Source organism: Kwoniella bestiolae, chromosome 2 (genome assembly GCF_000512585.2).
Source record: "Kwoniella bestiolae CBS 10118 chromosome 2, complete sequence".
Lineage (NCBI taxonomy): Eukaryota > Fungi > Basidiomycota > Tremellomycetes > Tremellales > Cryptococcaceae > Kwoniella > Kwoniella bestiolae.
This window is the reverse complement of record NC_089242.1, coordinates 2,836,032-2,854,893: the sequence shown is the minus strand read 5'-3', so window position 1 is coordinate 2,854,893 and position 18,862 is coordinate 2,836,032. Positions and strand designations below refer to the sequence as shown.

The 18,862-nt window shown below is 47.5% G+C and overlaps 8 protein-coding genes across 8 annotated transcripts; 5 read left to right on the top strand and 3 right to left on the bottom strand.

The window, feature by feature from the left end:
• Positions 1-218: 218 nt before the first annotated feature.
• I302_104218 (uncharacterized protein) lies at positions 219-969 on the top strand (the record flags this gene model as incomplete). Its single annotated transcript, XM_019189584.1, has 3 exons — positions 219-410; positions 484-636; positions 712-969. The coding sequence occupies 3 exons, from the start codon at positions 219-221 to the stop codon at positions 967-969; spliced, it is 603 nt and encodes a 200-aa protein (XP_019049146.1).
• Positions 970-1,404: 435 nt separating this feature from the next.
• I302_104217 (uncharacterized protein) lies at positions 1,405-2,274 on the top strand (the record flags this gene model as incomplete). Its single annotated transcript, XM_019189583.1, has 3 exons — positions 1,405-1,590; positions 1,700-1,846; positions 1,963-2,274. The coding sequence occupies 3 exons, from the start codon at positions 1,405-1,407 to the stop codon at positions 2,272-2,274; spliced, it is 645 nt and encodes a 214-aa protein (XP_019049145.1).
• A 244-nt stretch (positions 2,275-2,518) lies between these two features.
• Positions 2,519-4,285, bottom strand: I302_104216 (uncharacterized protein; the record flags this gene model as incomplete). The annotated part of the gene is made up of 6 exons (XM_065869828.1): positions 2,519-2,824; positions 2,882-3,176; positions 3,303-3,621; positions 3,732-3,812; positions 3,895-4,065; positions 4,174-4,285. The coding sequence occupies 6 exons, from the start codon at positions 4,283-4,285 to the stop codon at positions 2,519-2,521; spliced, it is 1,284 nt and encodes a 427-aa protein (XP_065725900.1).
• A 650-nt stretch (positions 4,286-4,935) lies between these two features.
• On the bottom strand, positions 4,936-6,712 carry I302_104215 (uncharacterized protein; the record flags this gene model as incomplete). The annotated part of the gene is made up of 9 exons (XM_065869827.1): positions 4,936-4,999; positions 5,072-5,229; positions 5,312-5,482; positions 5,560-5,672; positions 5,744-5,872; positions 5,963-6,213; positions 6,278-6,376; positions 6,444-6,518; positions 6,570-6,712. The coding sequence occupies 9 exons, from the start codon at positions 6,710-6,712 to the stop codon at positions 4,936-4,938; spliced, it is 1,203 nt and encodes a 400-aa protein (XP_065725899.1).
• A 433-nt stretch (positions 6,713-7,145) lies between these two features.
• I302_104214 (adenylosuccinate synthetase) lies at positions 7,146-9,033 on the top strand (the record flags this gene model as incomplete). The annotated part of the gene is made up of 7 exons (XM_019189580.1): positions 7,146-7,155; positions 7,215-7,236; positions 7,302-7,471; positions 7,562-7,657; positions 7,784-8,073; positions 8,199-8,700; positions 8,831-9,033. 7 exons carry the CDS (start codon positions 7,146-7,148, stop codon positions 9,031-9,033), a joined length of 1,293 nt encoding a protein of 430 aa, XP_019049142.1.
• Positions 9,034-11,537: 2,504 nt separating this feature from the next.
• I302_104213 (uncharacterized protein) lies at positions 11,538-13,176 on the top strand (the record flags this gene model as incomplete). Its single annotated transcript, XM_019189579.1, has 4 exons — positions 11,538-12,178; positions 12,257-12,606; positions 12,666-12,832; positions 12,973-13,176. The coding sequence occupies 4 exons, from the start codon at positions 11,538-11,540 to the stop codon at positions 13,174-13,176; spliced, it is 1,362 nt and encodes a 453-aa protein (XP_019049141.1).
• Positions 13,177-13,850: 674 nt separating this feature from the next.
• Positions 13,851-15,683, top strand: I302_104212 (uncharacterized protein; the record flags this gene model as incomplete). Its single annotated transcript, XM_019189578.1, has 3 exons — positions 13,851-14,009; positions 14,177-14,806; positions 15,435-15,683. 3 exons carry the CDS (start codon positions 13,851-13,853, stop codon positions 15,681-15,683), a joined length of 1,038 nt encoding a protein of 345 aa, XP_019049140.1.
• A 326-nt stretch (positions 15,684-16,009) lies between these two features.
• I302_104211 (amidophosphoribosyltransferase) lies at positions 16,010-18,736 on the bottom strand (the record flags this gene model as incomplete). The annotated part of the gene is made up of 11 exons (XM_019189577.1): positions 16,010-16,143; positions 16,228-16,556; positions 16,666-16,765; positions 16,821-16,894; positions 16,958-17,306; positions 17,426-17,804; positions 17,867-17,952; positions 18,020-18,156; positions 18,221-18,250; positions 18,308-18,377; positions 18,706-18,736. 11 exons carry the CDS (start codon positions 18,734-18,736, stop codon positions 16,010-16,012), a joined length of 1,719 nt encoding a protein of 572 aa, XP_019049139.1.
• Positions 18,737-18,862: the final 126 nt, after the last annotated feature.

Genomic DNA, 18,862 nt, shown 5'->3' with positions numbered 1-18,862 from the left:
TCTCATACAGTTGAGTCCTTTCGATCTTCGGCCTTCCGAGTGATTGACCGAAAGTCAAGATTGGATTGACGGAACGTGTTTCCGGCGACATAATGTGATGTATGTCACCAAGGGATGTCAAAGTGGAAGAGAAATACCTTATATAGCACAGCTATCATCCCGGCAAATCTTCTGTTCATTACCATCCCAATTCCCTAGTCCAACTGACAATCACCACAATGACCAGATACCTGACTCTCCCAACACTGTTATGCGTCCTTCTATCATATCTTACTCTGGATCTCTTGCACATCCAAGCTCACGCATTGGTCCCTGTACCTGCTGGATGTGTATCTGGAGTATACTTCCACGATTATATCATCAATGGTGGTGGATCACTGACTCGACAACCCGATAGGAAGAACTGCAAGGTGGGTGGGGTTTCACAACCATGTTGACCAGGGTTCATAGCTGATCTCCGATGTCTGGATTTATGAATGATAGGAACAATGCCATGTAACGGGATTCAAATATGCCTACTTCCGTAAAGAGAGTAGGAAATGTTTCTGCACAAGTAGCGATAGGAAGGCACCTCCCTCGAGCCAACAGGTCGATGGGATTGATAGTGAGGGGAGATGCAAGGATAAACATGCTTCAGTGGGTTTTTTACATGCGCTGGTGTCATATTGTAAGTTCATACAAGCTGACCGGGTGTTTATTCATATGGGACAGATCGACTGCATGACCTCTCCGTACCACTTCGATAGATGCTACAACACCGTCCCAGGCGCTACGTCCCGTAAAAAGGAAGTGAATAATATCGAACAATGTTTGGATTACTGCCATGGCCCAGGGGCAGATTACGATAGTTGGGTGGTATCCTTGATTCCTAGCGGGGGGAAATATATGTGTAAATGCTTTGCGTCCAATGCGGTGGGGAGTGGACTGAGGAACTGTGGGCCGAAAGATGCTTATAGGTATTACAAGTAGATCCCTTGATTGGCTACTTACTGCGTTGACTCAAGTCAAGTGGTTGCTTGTGGCTGTGTATGGATACATGCAAATTCTCTTATGCCCATCACACGAGGGGACACGGGGTCAGAACAGTCGAATCAGCGGAGAGATGGACACAGGCTACAGAGAATGGCAACACCCCAAGCTCACCTGATGATAGGTTATCTCGAGGTCACATGTGTTGGATCAGGATGACAGATCGGCGTGTGTGCATGCGACAACAATCATTCTGCGAACAGGCGATAACGTGTTGACCAGCACCTATCAACAGCGAACCATCAATACTTCACAAGTCTTTGACAGGTAGGATCATATCATTTCACCATTACTCACTGCATTCCAGCTGGGTCAACACATGTTCACTCCCTCACACGCAAGGTCTCCCATCCTCCTTCAATCGGCACACGCACAATGATCCCAGCACTGCTCGTATCGATACTCCTACCCTCACTCTGCGCATTCGCCCTAGTCACCTCACCGTCCAAGTCGTCCTCACCCCAATTCGCAGGATGTATCAGCCCACAGACATTCAAAGCCATATCTCAAGCGGACACCTTTGGCCTGCTGTCCAAACAGGAGGACAATTCAGCTTGTATGGTGAGTCTTCTTTGCCCTTCGTGTAGTCTTAAATATCATGCCTGATCTGCATATAAGGACCATCGCTATCAAGTTTGGCTGATATTCGATACGATTGATACCATATCAGGAACTATGCGGGAACAAGCGATTCAGCTACTCGTACTATCATCCTCGCTCAGCCCAGTGCCACTGTACCAAGACCGAGTCGATCGATCCGAGTGGGATTGAAAGTGGGTGTGATCATTTGGGTGGATGTGATCCCTGTCAGGCGTTTGTAAGTATGGTATGGCTAAACGTGCAATTCGCCACCGACATAGAATTCCAGATTCTATGCCGTGGAGAATGGATGCAACTCATTTCGACGTCCTGCTGATCCCTTTCACTGGCCAGGTCACCTACCTCCATTCTCCACTCTCATTCACCTCATGTTACTCCCTCCTCTTCGGTAAACCCTTCCTGGAATTTGAGGCTGAAACGCTCGAGAACTGCTTATCGATCTGTTCGACCGATATATACGACACAGAGGTAGTAGGAGTACAATCAAAGTATACTTTGGACGTCAAGGGGAAGGAGAAAGGAGAAGGGCGGTGGGGATGGAAATGTAGTTGTTATTCAGGTAGGAATCAGGGGGCGTCAAAGGAGAGGTATAAGGTGGGTTGTGGCAAGGAGAGTGTATGGAGATTTAAAGTCCCAAGGGAATAATTCATAAGCGATAGGAATTATGCTGTGACTGATGTTATGTATATGTACTTCTATCTATTGACATTCTGTTCAGTCGATCGACTGATTTTTGATATGTGACAGTTATACATAACTTATATCACTCATACTTGGCTTAAATTTTAACCAATCCGACTTCCGCCTCGCTTCGTCCCTCGATCAAAATTATAGATTCTTTCCGTTCCCTCCATTCCAAAGATCCCCATTCACTCGTCCTACATGAACCTTAATACCCCAAAGCAGCCTGTTTCCTAAGCACCGCATCCGTAGTCTTCCCCTTCGGTCCATTATAACTTTCCAATTTCTCCCTTTCCCCTTGTCCAATCTCACCTTCCTTCGGTATTTCCCCACTCGCCTGTTTCTCCTCTTTCATCTCCCTCACACAGGCTATGAAATCCTCGATAGCCTCTGGGGTGATCTGGTGGTGGACGACACATCGTTCGCGACCTACGATGATGGGGTTGGGTAACGCTGCGAGACGGGCCATGGTTGCGTCGAGAGGCAGACCGATAGCTTGGGGTTGGAAGAAGACCTATGAGCGATCAGAAGAATCAACCGTCATGTTCATATCTCAGACCGATAAACACACCATATTCGTATCCACCGGCGCAGCAATCCCAACGCCCAACTCCCTCAACCCTTCCTCCAACCTCTTCGCCAACTTATGTGTATGAGCCAACCTCGGGAAATGGTGCGTCAAAGCGTAATCCGCCGAAGCTGCAATCCCCCCACACTGCCTTATACCTCCTCCAAAGGCCTTTCTGAACCATTTGGCTCGCTCGATGAACTCCTTGGTCCCTACGAGGATCGAGCCGATGGGTGCGCCGAGGCCTTTGGAGAGGCAGAGTGAGGCGGAGTCGAACGGTGCGAGGAGGTCTGTCAGCCTGATGAGGGTGTTAGCTTATGTGCGATCTTATCCCAACTATGAGTTGGATGTCATCGAGCAAGGATTGAAAAGGGGGTATGAGAATTGCCGAGGTGTGATGGAACGAAGAGCCAGTGGTACTCACACAATCTGTCTATCCTCCTCGCTACTCGCATCCAACCCCTTCCTCTCAATGACATCCGCGGCGACGTTCCAGATCCTCGCTCCATCAAGATGCATTCCAATATCATTCTTCCTCGCCAATTCACCGATCTTGACGATCTCCTCCTGAGGGAAGATCATACCGCTCAAAGTGTTTTCCAGGCAGATGAGCTTGGTAGGTGAGATATGAATGTTGGTTCCTAGTTGAAGTTGGGGTTCGATATCTTCTGCGGTGAGGTGTAGACCGTTCGAGGGGAAGAGCTGGTGTGTGGTAGCTTGGGAGAACATTGCGATGCCGCCGGCTAGTAGGTGGAATACATCAGCTATCGTCGGTGACCAGTGACAGAAGCAGTAAGATAGAGATTTGATAGTTATTGTATCTTCTTCGAATGGGATACGAAACCCGACCTACCCTCCATTTTATGCACATGCGCTCTGTAATCCGTAATAACACTATGAGGGGGTTGTTTCATGTGTGTCCTAATAGCAAGTTCTAAATAACCCAAACGAGCTCACATCAGCTCCTAGCTCCGTCCACTAATGGGTGGAGAACCGATGGTAGAATAGAGACCCACGATTAGTCATCGTACCACTAACAGCAAACATAGCAGCCTCCTTGCCCGTCAACTTCGCTACTCTTCTTTCCAACGCTGTGGTGGACGGATCTTCAGAGTACACATCGTCCCCTCGGGAGGCTTTGAGGGAGTGGAGAAGCTGCGCATCGGTGGGTACGGTGAGGGTGTCACCTGGTATGAGACTATAGCGTCAGCGCTAGCCAGCGTCAATTTGAACATGGCCAACATGGCCAGGGGAGTAGAATGTGGTTTTGTCTTCTGCATGACCGTATCACTCACTTCGGAAATCTCGTGCAACCCTACGCAAACTCTCTACATTCTCCCTACCTCCCACTTGCTCCGAAACTTCGCTGAGGGGGTTGTAAGGTATCGATAAAGGTTGGATTGTCATGTTTGTTATAGGTGTACTATGTAGATATCGAAGAAAGGGTGGGGATGATTTCTTGCAAATGGGTGATACTATATATACAGTGTTTCGTCGGAATATCTGTCGACTCGATGAGAGGATCATTCGTATTTCGACTTTAATTGAGTCGTTGAATTCTTGGAGATTCGGTGACGAGGTAAGGGGATGAGGGATGATCACGAGCTTTGAGATGATGATGGCCAATATTCGAGTGGGGTGTACGGGTGGATGGCAAATGAGGCGGGTGATATGATGAGATTATGGCCAATCTGACCAGATTATGGCCAATAGTGTGAATTGGAGATACTGCATAAATACTCGAATTCCACCTCGTGATACCATACCATAAGATCAATTGGAGATTCAGATTAGCGAGATAAGTTTCACGGTCAAACCCGAAAACTGAACCATCGGATAATAGAAGTCATGAATCACATGCATGCTATTTATATATCATACTGTGCGATATGGTCTTACTATCATTGCATTACTCTAATTCGTCTATGATGACTGATGCAGTCTATCTCTCAAGAGAAGAGCGTATAACGTCTCTAATTCGCACGATGCATCAGAGGTAGTCACCCCTTCGTCCCCTTTTCCTAGATCGAGTCACCATCAAAAGAACCCAATCCTTTTCACACAGTTCCATGCCCTAACAAGCTTTTATTCCTGAACCCAACGTTGAACTGCAACAGCGAGCTATTGCGAGGAGGACCATCACTGTCAATACACTTACATATGTCGTACGTTGTCAAGACAGATGCAGCTCACTTGATATCCCTCACCCAGCCGCTCTCTTCACCTACCCTCTCGATGCACGGTATAGGATAAGGTGATTTGGTGATATGCACGGATTCCTTTGGATTCAACAGACAAACTTCTTTACCGTCTATTGATAGTTCTGCGGATGATCGAGCGAGGGGTGATATCTATGACATCGGAGTGATCAGTATATATTTGCAACGGATAGAGAACAAGCCAATACTGAGATCACGGGTGAATTATACTTACTTCCAATTGCACGGACCCTCTTCCGGGTAGTATGACCGTTCTAAAACTCAGTGATCTAGGTGCGATTGGAGTGAGGAGAAAAGCATCGGTTTCAGGGTGTGAGATTGGTCCGCCCGCTGAGAGGGAATAGGCCGTTGAGCCTGTTGGTGTAGAGAGGAGGATACCATCTGCCTGTAAGGATGGAATGACTGTCATTCCAGGACTGGACTTGATGATATGTGAAGATGAACGTGTGAAGCATGACTTACCACCGCCTCGGTAAGATGCTGTCCATCGAAATACGCATCCACAACAGTCAGATGCGCGTGTCTACCTCTATGTAGAGTCACTTCATTCATAACTTGCCATCCTGCTTCTCCGACTGTACGATGTAAAGGGAACTCAGTTCATCTGTTTTCTGAGGGTGGATTAGGGAGCGAAACGCTGACTGACCTGTCTTCGTACATCTATCCAAGAGGTTCCCATTAGTCGCAAGTGGTTTACAAGCCAATCTCATTCTATTCAGGATTGACACCGGGCCATTCAAGGTGGATTGAATGGTAGATGCGAGGGAGTCGATATCTGCGTTTGGTGACGATTAGCTGTCCATCCTCCTGCTCGTTCTTTAGATTTAAGATTTAGTGATGGCGCCGAAGATATAAGCTGACTAACGAAAAGGTAACAAGAACCCTAAAGATCCCATAGAAAAGCTCAAAACAGGGGGGCACTCCCCCTGAGAGAACAAATTCGATACGTGTAATATCGTCCCGTCTCCTCCAAGTGTCACCACCAGGTTGGTGTGTAGCGGAAGAAGAGCTTCGTCCCCTGGCGAGGTGACTATGAGATCTTCAAACTCCGGATGATCGAGTGCAGTGTGCGGTTCAACTATCAGTCGCAGGCGGGGATAGTTTTTTCGCAGATATCTGCTCAAATAGAAGTCAGCGTCTTTCCTCTCGCCCAGAGGTAAATCCATTCCTGTAAGCTCACGCTAGTATATCTCCCATTGCTTTGGTGGTACGAGCATCATTGCGCTTCTGGACTAGTAGGATTGTAGTTGGCGAGGAAGTCCATTCGGAGAGCTGGTGCCTGTGTCAGGATATTAGCAATGCAGGATGGACGTGGACAGATCAGATGTTTAGGGAGATCAACTTACGCAGGTGAATACCTCGCTGCGCCCATAGCTGAGGATTCAGCTTTCGGCCAGCTGCATGGCTGTAGTCGGGGTTTGCTGTGTTTCTGATAAGCAGTCACACCGTGCATTGGATGCTGGCAGACTCACTTGGCTACTTCTTTATCTGTAGGTTTAGGTAGATCTCGCAGCTGATGTATCGACCTATATATCGCTCTTTTAGCTCGAATGACCGGTCTCGAGCGTAAAGATGCTCTTGCCAGAGGGGGGTGTATCGGTTTCGTGCTGATCATTGTATCCTATCCGTGCTTTCAAATTTAGCCATCAGCTAGCAGGTAGATTGTCAACAGATACTTCTCCGTAATCCACTCGACGTCTCATCTGGAAGTTGCAAGTGGAGGCTGAGGACTATACCTATATACGTGCATGATGATGTGGATTTTCTGTGATTGATGCACTTGCTTGTGTCCAGGTAAACCCGAAACCAGCCGCAAACTGCTCTCAGCTCATACAGTTAAAACCAAAGAAGCAAAAAAGACGGATATTACCCTGAATACACCTGTAGTCACTCTACTACCCAATAATGGAATTGACTCGTATATAGCAACAGCAAACAGCAGCAGCAGCATCTTGGTTTTTTTCAGTTCTATCAACGAATATATCACTATTCACACAAACACACTCTTAGGTTGAGGTTACCTATACACTATACTTATCTTGCCTACGATGGCTCCATGTAAGTGCTCATCTCTCTATGCTCTGACTCCGAACCCAGGCTGACTTACTTTACAACAGCCCCCGAAGGAGTATCCGTCGTGTACGTCTTTCCCCCCCTTCCTCCCCTTGAGACGAAATTAAGCTTATATCTCATCTACGACGCAGACTCGGAGCCCAATGGGGTGACGAAGGTAAAGGTAAACTTGTCGATATCCTCGCTGCAGAGGCGGATATCTGTGCGAGATGCGCGGGAGGGAACAACGCAGGACACACCATCGTGGTGAGGAATGCAAAGGGGGAGAAGACAAGTTATGCTTTCAACCTTTTGCCCTCGGGTGGGTGTTCTACTTTTCTTCAACCCTGTTCGAGTTGTACAGACTTCCAGGAAAGGGAACGGTCTTGCTAATAACATATGGTGCTACCAGGTCTCATCAACCCCACTTGTACCGCTTTCATCGGCTCCGGTGTGGTCGTCCACGTACCCTCGCTTTTCAACGAGCTCGACACGCTCGAACGAAAGGGTGAGTTTGGTTTCTTGGATCTGTCTTGATGTTGTTCCAATCCTCTTCCAACCCAGACTACTTTGGCTTAATCGATCTCCACATCCTCATCTATTTGACATGACCATACTAACCACCCCACCACAGGCCTCAAAGTCGCAGACCGACTCAAGATCTCCGACCGAGCCCACCTCGTCATGGGCTTCCACCAGATCGTTGACGGTCTCAAAGAGATTGAGCTCGGTGGATCATCCATCGGAACCACCAAGAAGGGTATCGGACCCGCCTACTCGTCCAAAGCTTCTCGATCAGGTTTGAGAGTCCACCATCTCTATGATCCCTCTTTCCCTGCCAAGTTTAGGAAGTTGGTAGAAGGACGGTTCAAGAGGTACGGGCATTTCGAATTTGATACTGAGGGTGAGATCGAGATGTACCTTGTGAGTGCGCCTTTCTTTATGGATCATTTACATCCCGTTACTGCTTATATGGAGAGACCTATGACAATGTGTCGTTTGTTGATCATTTGAGAAGACACAACGCTAACACTCTGCTACCACCCCAGGCATTCGCCGAAAGACTCCGACCCTACATCGTGGACGGCCCCACCTTCATGCACAACGCCTTACAATCCGGTAAAAAAGTGCTCGTTGAAGGTGCCAACGCCCTGATGTTGGATATCGACTACGGTACCTACCCCTTCGTCACCTCCTCTGCTACCTCCATCGGAGGTGTCGTCACCGGTCTCGGTATCCCTCCATTCGCCATCAAAAAGGTCGTAGGAGTGATCAAAGCGTACACCACCCGAGTCGGAGGAGGTCCCTTCCCCACTGAACAGCTCGATACCGTCGGCGAGACATTACAAGAAGTCGGAGCGGAGTACGGTACCGTAACTGGAAGACGAAGACGATGCGGTTGGTTGGATCTTGTCGTCATGCGATACTCTAACATGATCAACGGGTACACTTCGTTGAACTTGACGAAACTTGATGTGCTCGATGGGTTCGAGGAGATCAAGGTCGCTACGGGGTACAAGATTGACGGTGAGGAGATTGATGGGTTCCCTGGTGAGTGATGATGACTTTGACAGATTACCGATTCATATCTCAAATACCCCTAGTTTACGTTCTTCTGTGTATCCTTGCCATCTCATGACGTTTGATTGAGCTGTGCTGACCCTTCCACCACCCGTCACAGCCGATCTCGACAGACTCGCACAAGTAGAAGTCGAATACACCACCCTCCCAGGATGGAAATCCGACATCTCAAACTGCAAGACCTACGAAGAGTTGCCTGAAAACGCCAAGAAATACATCAAGTTCATTGAAGATTTCTTGAAAGTCAAGGTACAATACGTCGGTGTCGGTCCAGGTAGAGATCAGAATTTGATCTTGTTCTAGGTAGATCCACTGAGAAATAGAGGAAACGGGGTTGGGAATGGAAATGGAAATGGATGGGAAAATAGAATGCATCTGAATTGAAGTTGATATTCGCTTGCACAGAGTTACAGACTTAACGGAATGTCTTTGATGTTAAGGCTCAATAAGATATACAAGTCTGTATCTCTGGTAACGAATAAGACATCCGTCATTCCAATTTGCCATTCACCATCTTATACGGCCACATTTCAACCCGTTCCTCCAAGGAGAAGTCAAATCTCAAGAAAATATGACACATCCAGTCTAGCGGTATGCTTAAGCTTTGACCGCTGAATATATTGTTCCATCAATTCATGGTATCTGATTTCATCGTCGATATTCAATACGTCATCAAACCACCGATTGGTTTCGTTGAATGTTCGAACGGGTGGCTTGATCATTGTAACCACTAGGATCACACTAAAGACAGACATGGAAATGAAGCTATGTGTTCGTCATGCTTCAGGTCTTGGAGCTGTAAGATAGATGTCCATTGGGTAGATCATCCAACCAGATGCCAAGCTCGAAATGAAAGGATGTCCAGACTTTCGCTTGCTATCAAGGACTTCTTGGGTTGAATTGGATTTTCGGTCGGAAAAACTCCATCGGACAAAGGTTGTTGAGCCAAGTGACGTTCGCCTCGCGACATCTTGGTATTCACTATCCATTCTGCATTCTCACTCGTATTTACGAGAGTTGCCCGATCATCAGAATCACCCATCAATTCATACAATTCATGATCATGGTACCAGAACAATTGGAGGAATGTACCGTGTACAGTACAGACAGTGTATTTACGGTTCACCGTTGCCAAGTTTAGGCGTAAGACTGCGGCAGGCTGCTTTACGTTCCTCCCTACTCGGCTTTTCAGGGTCTCGATCTATGGTGGAACAAACTTTATGTGCCAAAGCTCAGAAAAACAAAACGCGACTCTCTTTTTTTTTGTGTTTTTGTCTTTTGTGCAGGAGGAACCCGGGTACGATTTTCACTGGGCATGAGTAGATTCTACATAGCTCGTCAGTAGGGATGAAGGCGTTTTGGGACAAGAGTTCGCGTTGTTTTCAATAGGAAAATGATAATCAGGGCATTAAATGTATGAACATGACCATTCACCCTCCATGGTATGGTACGGTATGAGAGGAAGAGCACCGCACCGCGTCACTGAGAAGACGCAAAAAAACGCCAGCCATCTGTTTACATTCACTTTGTCTTGTCACTTCACTTCACGCAATGGTCGGTGGATGATGCATGCATGGTCGATAGTATGATGATATGAACATTACTTTCCAATACATCTTTTCTTTCTATACTCTCCATTCATCTCTTAACCCCCTCTCTCTCCCCTCACAAATCTCAAAGTCATAAGTCCAAGCACACTTGGTGAGTTCTGCTCTGGTCTTTGTCATCGTCATTGGTCCAGATTGAAATGACTCTTTTGGGCCTGGGGTGAACGATTGAGGGTATTTGGGGATGGAGGGTTTCAGACCAAGGACATCATATGATGCGAATAGAAGTATTCAGATGCGTTGCAAAGGAAGCCTTTAGCTTCGTAGCTTCATCGCTCTGCTTTCGCACTCGAAGATGGCAATATCCCGAACATAGCCTGTAGATCAGGACCAAATCTACTCCACACAACCCACAGATCTCTTGTTTGCTCCACTTGTGCTGTGCCCTCTTCCGAATAGAGAAAGAACAAAGCTTGGACCAGCTGAAATGGACAAGGACAAGGACGTGAAGCTGATCTCTGGTTTTCTTCCCATCCTCTTCCCATCGCTCCTACTTTGCGGCAAATCACCATCACCTTAACACAACGATATACACCAACACAACATTTGTTTTACTTCCCACTTCCCTATCATCACTGCGCCTGCGCCTTCCTCTCTGCGGACACGGACGTCCTCATCAAACCTCCCACGCAAAACATCATTCAACGTATTGTTCCTGAAACGACACTGTCCCTATCACTAAACACGACTTATTGTCTTGGCTCACCGCTACTCCATCGCCTTATAAAATCCCTTCTCTTTTGTGCTTTTCTTATCTCTCTCTTTGACCTGACTCTCCTACCTCGTCCTATCCTATTTCGACTCTTCCCATTCCTCCCTTCGCCATCCTCAATATCGACAACTCGACTCTCGAATAACGACCTCTATTGACGATTCTCAACTTGACGACTTCAATACCTCATCAATCGACAACCATCACTCAACGTCCCATCAATCATCAATCATCAATCATCTCTGTACGAAAAACGATTTCACGAACTTGACGTTTATTCTATTATCTCAACTTGACGTTGAATTGCCTTGATTTGGTTATTCTTTCAACTTGACGTTGAACAGCTATCGACCATCCACCCATCGCAGAGCGATATAACCTTCATTTCAAAGCTAAGAGCTATCAAACACACTGGACCAACTTTCGCCGGTCGAAATCAAATAAACTAAACCCTAGTGGTCGTATTTTGCAAGTCAAAAACCAACAAAATGCACGTCTCAAACCTCTTATTACCCCTCCTCACACTCTCCGTAACCGCCCCAGCGGCAGTTTCCGCCCTCCACATAAATCCTCACCACAAGAAAGCCTTATCTACTCTTACGACCAACCAACAAGCTAAACGAGACGGTTCAGTGCCCTCTACGCACAAGAACAAAGTCAAGAGGTTGGTGAAGAAGAAGAAGAGGGGTACATGTCAGGTGAAATTCAATGCTACTTCCGTAGCTACCGAACCTACCGCCAGTTCCACTTCGGCGGAGGTATTACCTACTTTGACCAACAACGAGAACTGGGCCAACGCTACTGCCTCTGCCACTCAGACATGGGGCGATAACACCGCTTCTGCCTCTGCCTCTGCTTCGGCATCTTCGACTTCTTCAGCTGGAAACTCCCAATCCACAAGTAGCTGGAGCAAAGTTGAGGAATGGTCTGGAGACTCTTTCTTCGATAATGTCAACTTCTGGGAATGGAATGACCCCACTCACGGTACGGTCGATTACCTGAACAGAGGTGATGCATGGAACAGTGGATTGATCTCCATCAATGCCAACAAGAGAGCTGTCATGGCCGTCGATACTACCCAGGTGGTATCTGGTGGAAGGAAGTCTATCCGAATCCACGGTAACAGGATGTAAGTGCCACATTCTTACATATACCTCACGTTGTACCCTGCATTTGCTGATTTGATTTGGGTTTTGCTTTCACGTAGATACACTGGTGGATTGATTATCATGGATGCATACCACATGCCCACGGGGTGTGGTACCTGGCCTGCCTGGTGGTCTAACGGACCCAACTGGCCTGAGGGTGGTGAAATCGACATCTTCGAGGGTGTCAATGATTTCGGACAAAATCAAGTATCCCTTCACACCGGTAATGGATGTACGATGCCAAACAACATGAACGATAACCAGGTCGGCCAGCTCACTACGGGAGGATACGACTCGTACAACTGTGCTTCCTACGCTACCTCCAACCAAGGTTGTGGTGTCCGAGATGAAGTCACCCAAAACGCCTATGGTGAATCGTTCAACGCTATCGGTGGTGGTGTTTACGCTAGTAAGTCAAGGCCTATCGTCATACTTCACAGTTGTATACTGATAAGCACGAACGCACAGCTCGATGGAGCAAGGCTGGTATCACAGTTTGGTTCTTCCCTCGAACTAACATCCCTTCGGACATCACCAACGATTCACCCGAACCCTCAGGATGGGGTAAACCAATGGCTCACTTCCCTTCTGATAACTGTAACCCATACCAGTTCTTCTACGACCACTTCAACATCGTGAGTGATATTCCATCTCCCAGAAATGCGTTTGTGGCGAAACGAAAAAAAAACAAAAAAAAAACAAAAAAAACTTTTTTTCGCGCACAATCTTCTTCGTCTGAGATTCTTCTTGCTGATTCTGTCCTTGATCCTGAAAGTTTGACACGACCCTATGTGGGGACTGGGCGGGGGCCGACGGCGTCTGGAACTACGCAGGCTATGCCGGACAATCGCAGAGTTGCGCCTCGAAGACTGGTTACGCTACCTGCGCCGATTACGTCTTGAATCAAGGTTCGGCCTTTGCTGAGGCTTTCTGGGAAGTCTCTTACGTCAAGTACTTCAACTCTACCACCGAGGTATAGATTACCAACTAGTTTGGATACTTCTGGAATGGGGAGCGAGGGTATTTGGAGATGTACTGGATTGTTTTCAACGCAAACGTGACGATTTTACCTTTTTTTTCGAGATTTTGGGCAGAGTGCCACTTTCGTTGTCTCTTTTGGTTTCCTATGTACAGGTCATAGGTGGTGCGTGGAAGTCGCTCGGGTAGTAGTTCTGCTTAGTCTAGCCCTGATCTCCTGACTCTTCTGTACATATTCGATTTGACTTGAATTTTTCAATATTGACCTTAACAAGGTAGGTAAGACTCATCGATAAGACACTAGGTTGTCTGATGGGGAATTTCCATCTTATACAAACCGTTTGATATGATTTGATAGGCTTTACGGATGCGCTCATGCAAGGTGTTTATGACTATGTTGTGGATGTTGCATGATGCATAATTGGGTCTGCAATCATACCAAAATATATCGGCAGGGAGATGGGGAGGAGGGCGGAAGGAAGGAGGTGCCACATTCGTCCAACAGGTGATGTTCACCTCCACTCGATTCGTCCAACTGGTCCTCCTAATGACTATCGAGTCAAATATTTCATCTTCATGCATCATTACCATATCCAAGGATAATTCCTGCCGTCACTAGACAGGCAAATCCACTCAGAGCGATAGATCCTCCCTGCCCGCCTCAGAAAGCCTACTATGCCCCACAGTCACCACTCCCATTCGGGGCAGTTCTGCCGACACGCGAAAGATCAGCTGGAAGACGTCGTGAAAGAAGCTATCAGAAAACGATTCGAGGTGTTTGGGTTGAGTGAGCATGCTCCGAGGTTCAGGATGGAAGATTTGTTTCCCGAGGAGGTGAGTGCGCAGTCTCTCTCCGCAAATACCTGGAGCTGTCTAGTCAGATCGCTATGACATGAACATGCGTCAAAATGTCGTCTTGACCGTTCCGGCTTCGCTCCGAATGAGGAGATCGTGATTATGATTATGCAGCACGCATAGACTATACGCTGATACTTTTTCAGGCAGACTTGACACCATCCGATCTGCTATCGACATACCTCGACTTCCTCTCACACGCATCTTCCCTAAAATCGAGATACTGTCACCAGATATCTCTCCTCATCTCGCTAGAGACAGACTACATAACTCCCCTGGATCTGACCAACGTCTCCCAGCTCATACAAGAACATCAAGAGATAGATTACATAGTAGGCAGCGTTCATCACGTCAATGGGATATCAATAGATTTCGACCGGTCCACATGGCTGCGTTCTGTACAAGCCTCATATCGTGGTATAGAAGGTCGAACGATGGATCCTGGACCACCTCCGTCTCTGGAACTAGGCGATCCATCAGACACAAAGATACAAGATGGGTATGATCCGACAGAAGAAGAGTTGATACCGTTTTTAGAGAATTACTTTGACCAGCAGTACAAGTTGATAGAGCACTTCAAACCAGAGGTCATAGGTCATTTCGATTTGTGTCTGTTGTGGATCCCGGATTTCAGCCTTAGGCAGATATCCAGCATATGGGAGAAGGTGGAGAGGAATATCAAGCTGGTAGTAGGGTATGGAGGATCATTCGAGGCTAATTCTGCGGCGATAAGGAAGGGGTGGAAGGGGAGTTATCCTAGTGAGGATGTTTTGAAGGTGGGTAAATTCCATTCATCTCTGGCTCTGTATCATCCGCCCGTGGAATTCGCCTTCATCTGCATTTTGTCCGCTTGCTCTTTCCCAATGTTTTCTTTCTTGTCCCGTCTTCTGCCCGATCTAGTTCTGGCCCTCCTCTTCGTCTTTACCCCTCTCTCGCCCCTGTCCTTCTTCTCGTCTTGCACCTGACGTCACGTGCCTCCGCCCTAAGTCCTTCCCCGTCTTGCCCTCGTCACGCCTTTGATCTCACATTTAACCTCTCTCCCCTCTCTCCCCTCTCTCCCTCTCTCCCCTCTCTCCCCTCTCTCCCCTCTCTCCCCTCTCTCTCTCCTCTCTTTCCTTTTCTCCTCCTGTCCCCTCCTGTCCCCTCCTGTCCCCTCCTGTCCCCTCCTGTCCCCCAGTCAACGTCCATTCCGCTATCACCTCTCATCTCCACCCTGATCTTCGTCCCGTTTCTCCCCGTCCTGCCCCTCTGGTTGATCACTAGATTCCTCGTCTTGCTTCCCCTCCCAACTTCCGCGTCCTTCGTTTTTCACGTTCTCTTCTTGTCCTACCATAATCGCTTTCCACTACTTTACAAGATATATCCATCAACGATCAAACGTACTGACGCTTAATCTCATTACAGCTCATACTCTCACTGAACGGTAAAATCTGCCTATCGGACGATTCCCACGGTATTTCCTACGTGGGACTGAACTACCTCAAGATGAGGGATTACCTCGTACAGCATGGCGTGGGGGAGATCTGGTACCTCACTCCTTCCGGTGGGAAGCAGGAGGAAGATGAGGAGATACGGAATGGTAGGCGGAGGGTGGTCAGTAGGAGATTGAGGGATTGGGACAAACATTCATTCTGGGTTGATAATGACTTGTAAACTTATGCAAATCGCATCACACGATTATGGAGCGGATCCATCGATAATGAGAAGCGCACGTTACCAGATGAGTAGCAAGTTTCCTTTACCTAAGCGACAAATAGATCAACCACAAGACATGATCACTGGCGTTTCATCAATGTATACATGCAGAACCATATGCCTATACCCTATGGAAGAAATATGAATGAGGATCCCTTTCCAGTCCTCGTCAGAATTACTCCTCGTTTTTAAGTGTTTTATGAGATTCGTCACTCCTCTCCGGACGTAAGATTACAATAATGCGGTTCTGTAATTTATATTTTCCCTCTCAGTTAGACCGAATACTACTGGCCGTACCATGAGTTGTGTAAACCAATCGTATCATTCGGCGTCGGCATGTTGGTAGCACCGATCTTGGGTGAGTGGTTGGATAATCCCATGATCGAATCTGATCTTCCAATCAAAGCATCAGAGCCGTCTACGTGTGCGCAACAATCAGATAATTAGTCAACCGTTCTTTCATAAACACAACATCGGTTTCACCTGAAAGACCCGCACTCACTCATAGGCCCATTACATCCCCCCTCGTTCGCCTCGATAGCTTCCACCGCTTGGGCATTCTTCTTAGCCTTGGCATTATCATTCCTCAATCTCTGGATATGTTCCAAGTACCTCTCGTCAACTCCTCCGGTAACGTATTCACCAGTGAAGACTGAACAGTCGAATTGCTTGATGGAAGGGTTGAACTGTCTACATGATTCTACTAGATCTTCTAACGTCTGGTAGATCACGAGATCCGCGCCGATGTGCTCTGCGATTTCCTCGGTGGTTCGCCCGTGGGCTATCAGCTCGTGAGGCGAGGGCATGTCGATACCGTATACATTGGAGTATCTATGAAGAGATGACCCCGTCAGCGACCAGCAATCGGATAAGAGCCTGTCTAGGGCAGGGCGGTTCGTCGAAAACACAGCTGGAATGGTAGTCAAAACACTCCACTTACCTGATGGGAGGAGCACATGAAGCAAAGATCACACGCTTCGCACCGACATCTTTAGCCATCTGGACGATCTCTTTGGAGGTGGTACCTCGGACAATGGAGTCTGACATGGAAGAGGAGTCAGCTAGTTTTCTGTAGGCTCAAATGATCTAGCTCACCATCTACAAGCATCACGGTCTTTCCTGCAAACTCCTCAGGCATAGCGTTCAGCTTTCTTCTCACGTTTTTACGTCTACGTGCAAGATTCAAAGTTAGCTTCATCGTGCATCTTCGATGATAGCTGGGTTAAACATACCGTTGAGTTTGTCCAGGCATGATGAAAGTTCTTCCCACATATCTATTCTTGACGAAACCTTCCCTGTAAGGGATGTTGAGCGCTTGAGCACAGTTCAAAGCTGCTGTCCTAGAAGTATCAGGAACGGGAATGACCACGTCAATCTCCAAATTGGCCTTGGCCAACTCCTTCTTGACCGTTTCAGCTAACAGATCACCCATCTTCATCCTTGATCGATAGACCGAGATACCATCAATGGTGGAATCGGGTCTGGCAAAGTATACGTGCTCGAAGATATCTGGAGCAAAAGCTTGAGGGGTGGCTACTTGTCGTCGGGAGATGTTGCTTCGGGTGATGATGATTGCTTCGCCTATTAGTAAAAAACAAAACAGGATATCAGCATGAGTACGAGGATATACAGGCGAAATTGAATGAGGTCCAAGGTAGGAGGACCAATGACAGCTGGAATGCGAATGAAAGCCTGCTCACCCGCTTTGACGTCCTCCCATTCCGTAAAACCCAATCCCTGGGCCACGACACTTTCACTAGCTACCAAGTAATCTGTACCTCCTCTTGCACCCTTCCTGGTGGCGATACCAGCAGGCCTAATACCATTTGGATCTCGGAATACTATCAACCCGAATCCAGCAATCATAGCGACACAGGCGTATGCACCGATACAACTCCTGGTGAGATCTCCAATGGCGGTGAAGATATCTTCCTCGTTGATACGGAATTTACCGGTTTTTTGCAGGTTGTTAGCTAAGATGTTGAGGAGGAGCTCGGAGTCGGAGTCGGTGTTGATGTGTCTGTGGGCGTCTACGTCGAGGAATTGTCGGAGAGAGGGGGTGTTGACGATGTTTCCGTTCTATCATGGATGATTAATAAGCTTGTTTGGTCTCCATACCTCGAGAGTTTGTGGTAGCTTACATGGGCAAAGACGATACCGTATGGAGAGTTGACGTAGAAAGGTTGTGCTTCGGCGTGAGCGGAACTTCCTGCAGTCGGGTATCGGACTATGCAATTACAACGCAGTTAGTTGACAGTTTCACCAGCGACAAAGGGATCTGAATGACGACACACCATGACCGACACCCATCCAACCTTTCAGACCAGCTACGGCAGGAGCGTCGAAGACATCTCGAACCATACCGTTCGCCTTGACTTGGTAGAATCTACCACCCGACCCGCAGGTGACGATACCGGCTGCATCTTGACCTCTGTGGGGATTATCAAGTCAGCAATTCATTGAATGATTGGACAGGCTGGCTAATGGGGACATACCGGTGTTGCAAAAGGGAAAGACCCTCAGCACTGAAAAAGAATTTTGTTAGTATATCTTTCCGAGCTCAGAGGCAACACCACACCCACATCTCAGTACCAGCAAGAGTGGTTTGAGTAGCCAAGGGATCATGGAGGAGTAAACCGAGAATACCACACACTGTGTGGGTTCATTAGCTTATGCACGGCTCTTGATAAGTTCATAGACTTACTTGTGCCTGAATGGGACAAAGCAAGGATGTGAGGTGAGGTGTGATAAGATGATATGTGTATACAATGGATAGTATATCGACACCTAAAAAGAAGGAGAAGAGAAGAAGATGATGACCTGATTTCAACTTTTTTTCCAAGAACGTAGAAACATGAAAATTCGCTCAGGTGAGCTTATTCCGTTTAAACTGCTGGTATACTACAATACGCGTACAGTTACGGTTGTCCGTCGAGTACGAGTCGGCTGATCCGGTGGCGAATCATTACAAATTCATTACAAATGACCACGACCTTCGAAGCGGGGCTCATTACGATTGATTCGTAATATGATGACCTATGAATGCCACATCACGCAATTGCAATTGGTGCCTGTTGATCGGGTCCCCGGGATGACCACAACATGACATGACGAAAACGAGGCTGGCACATGTGTAT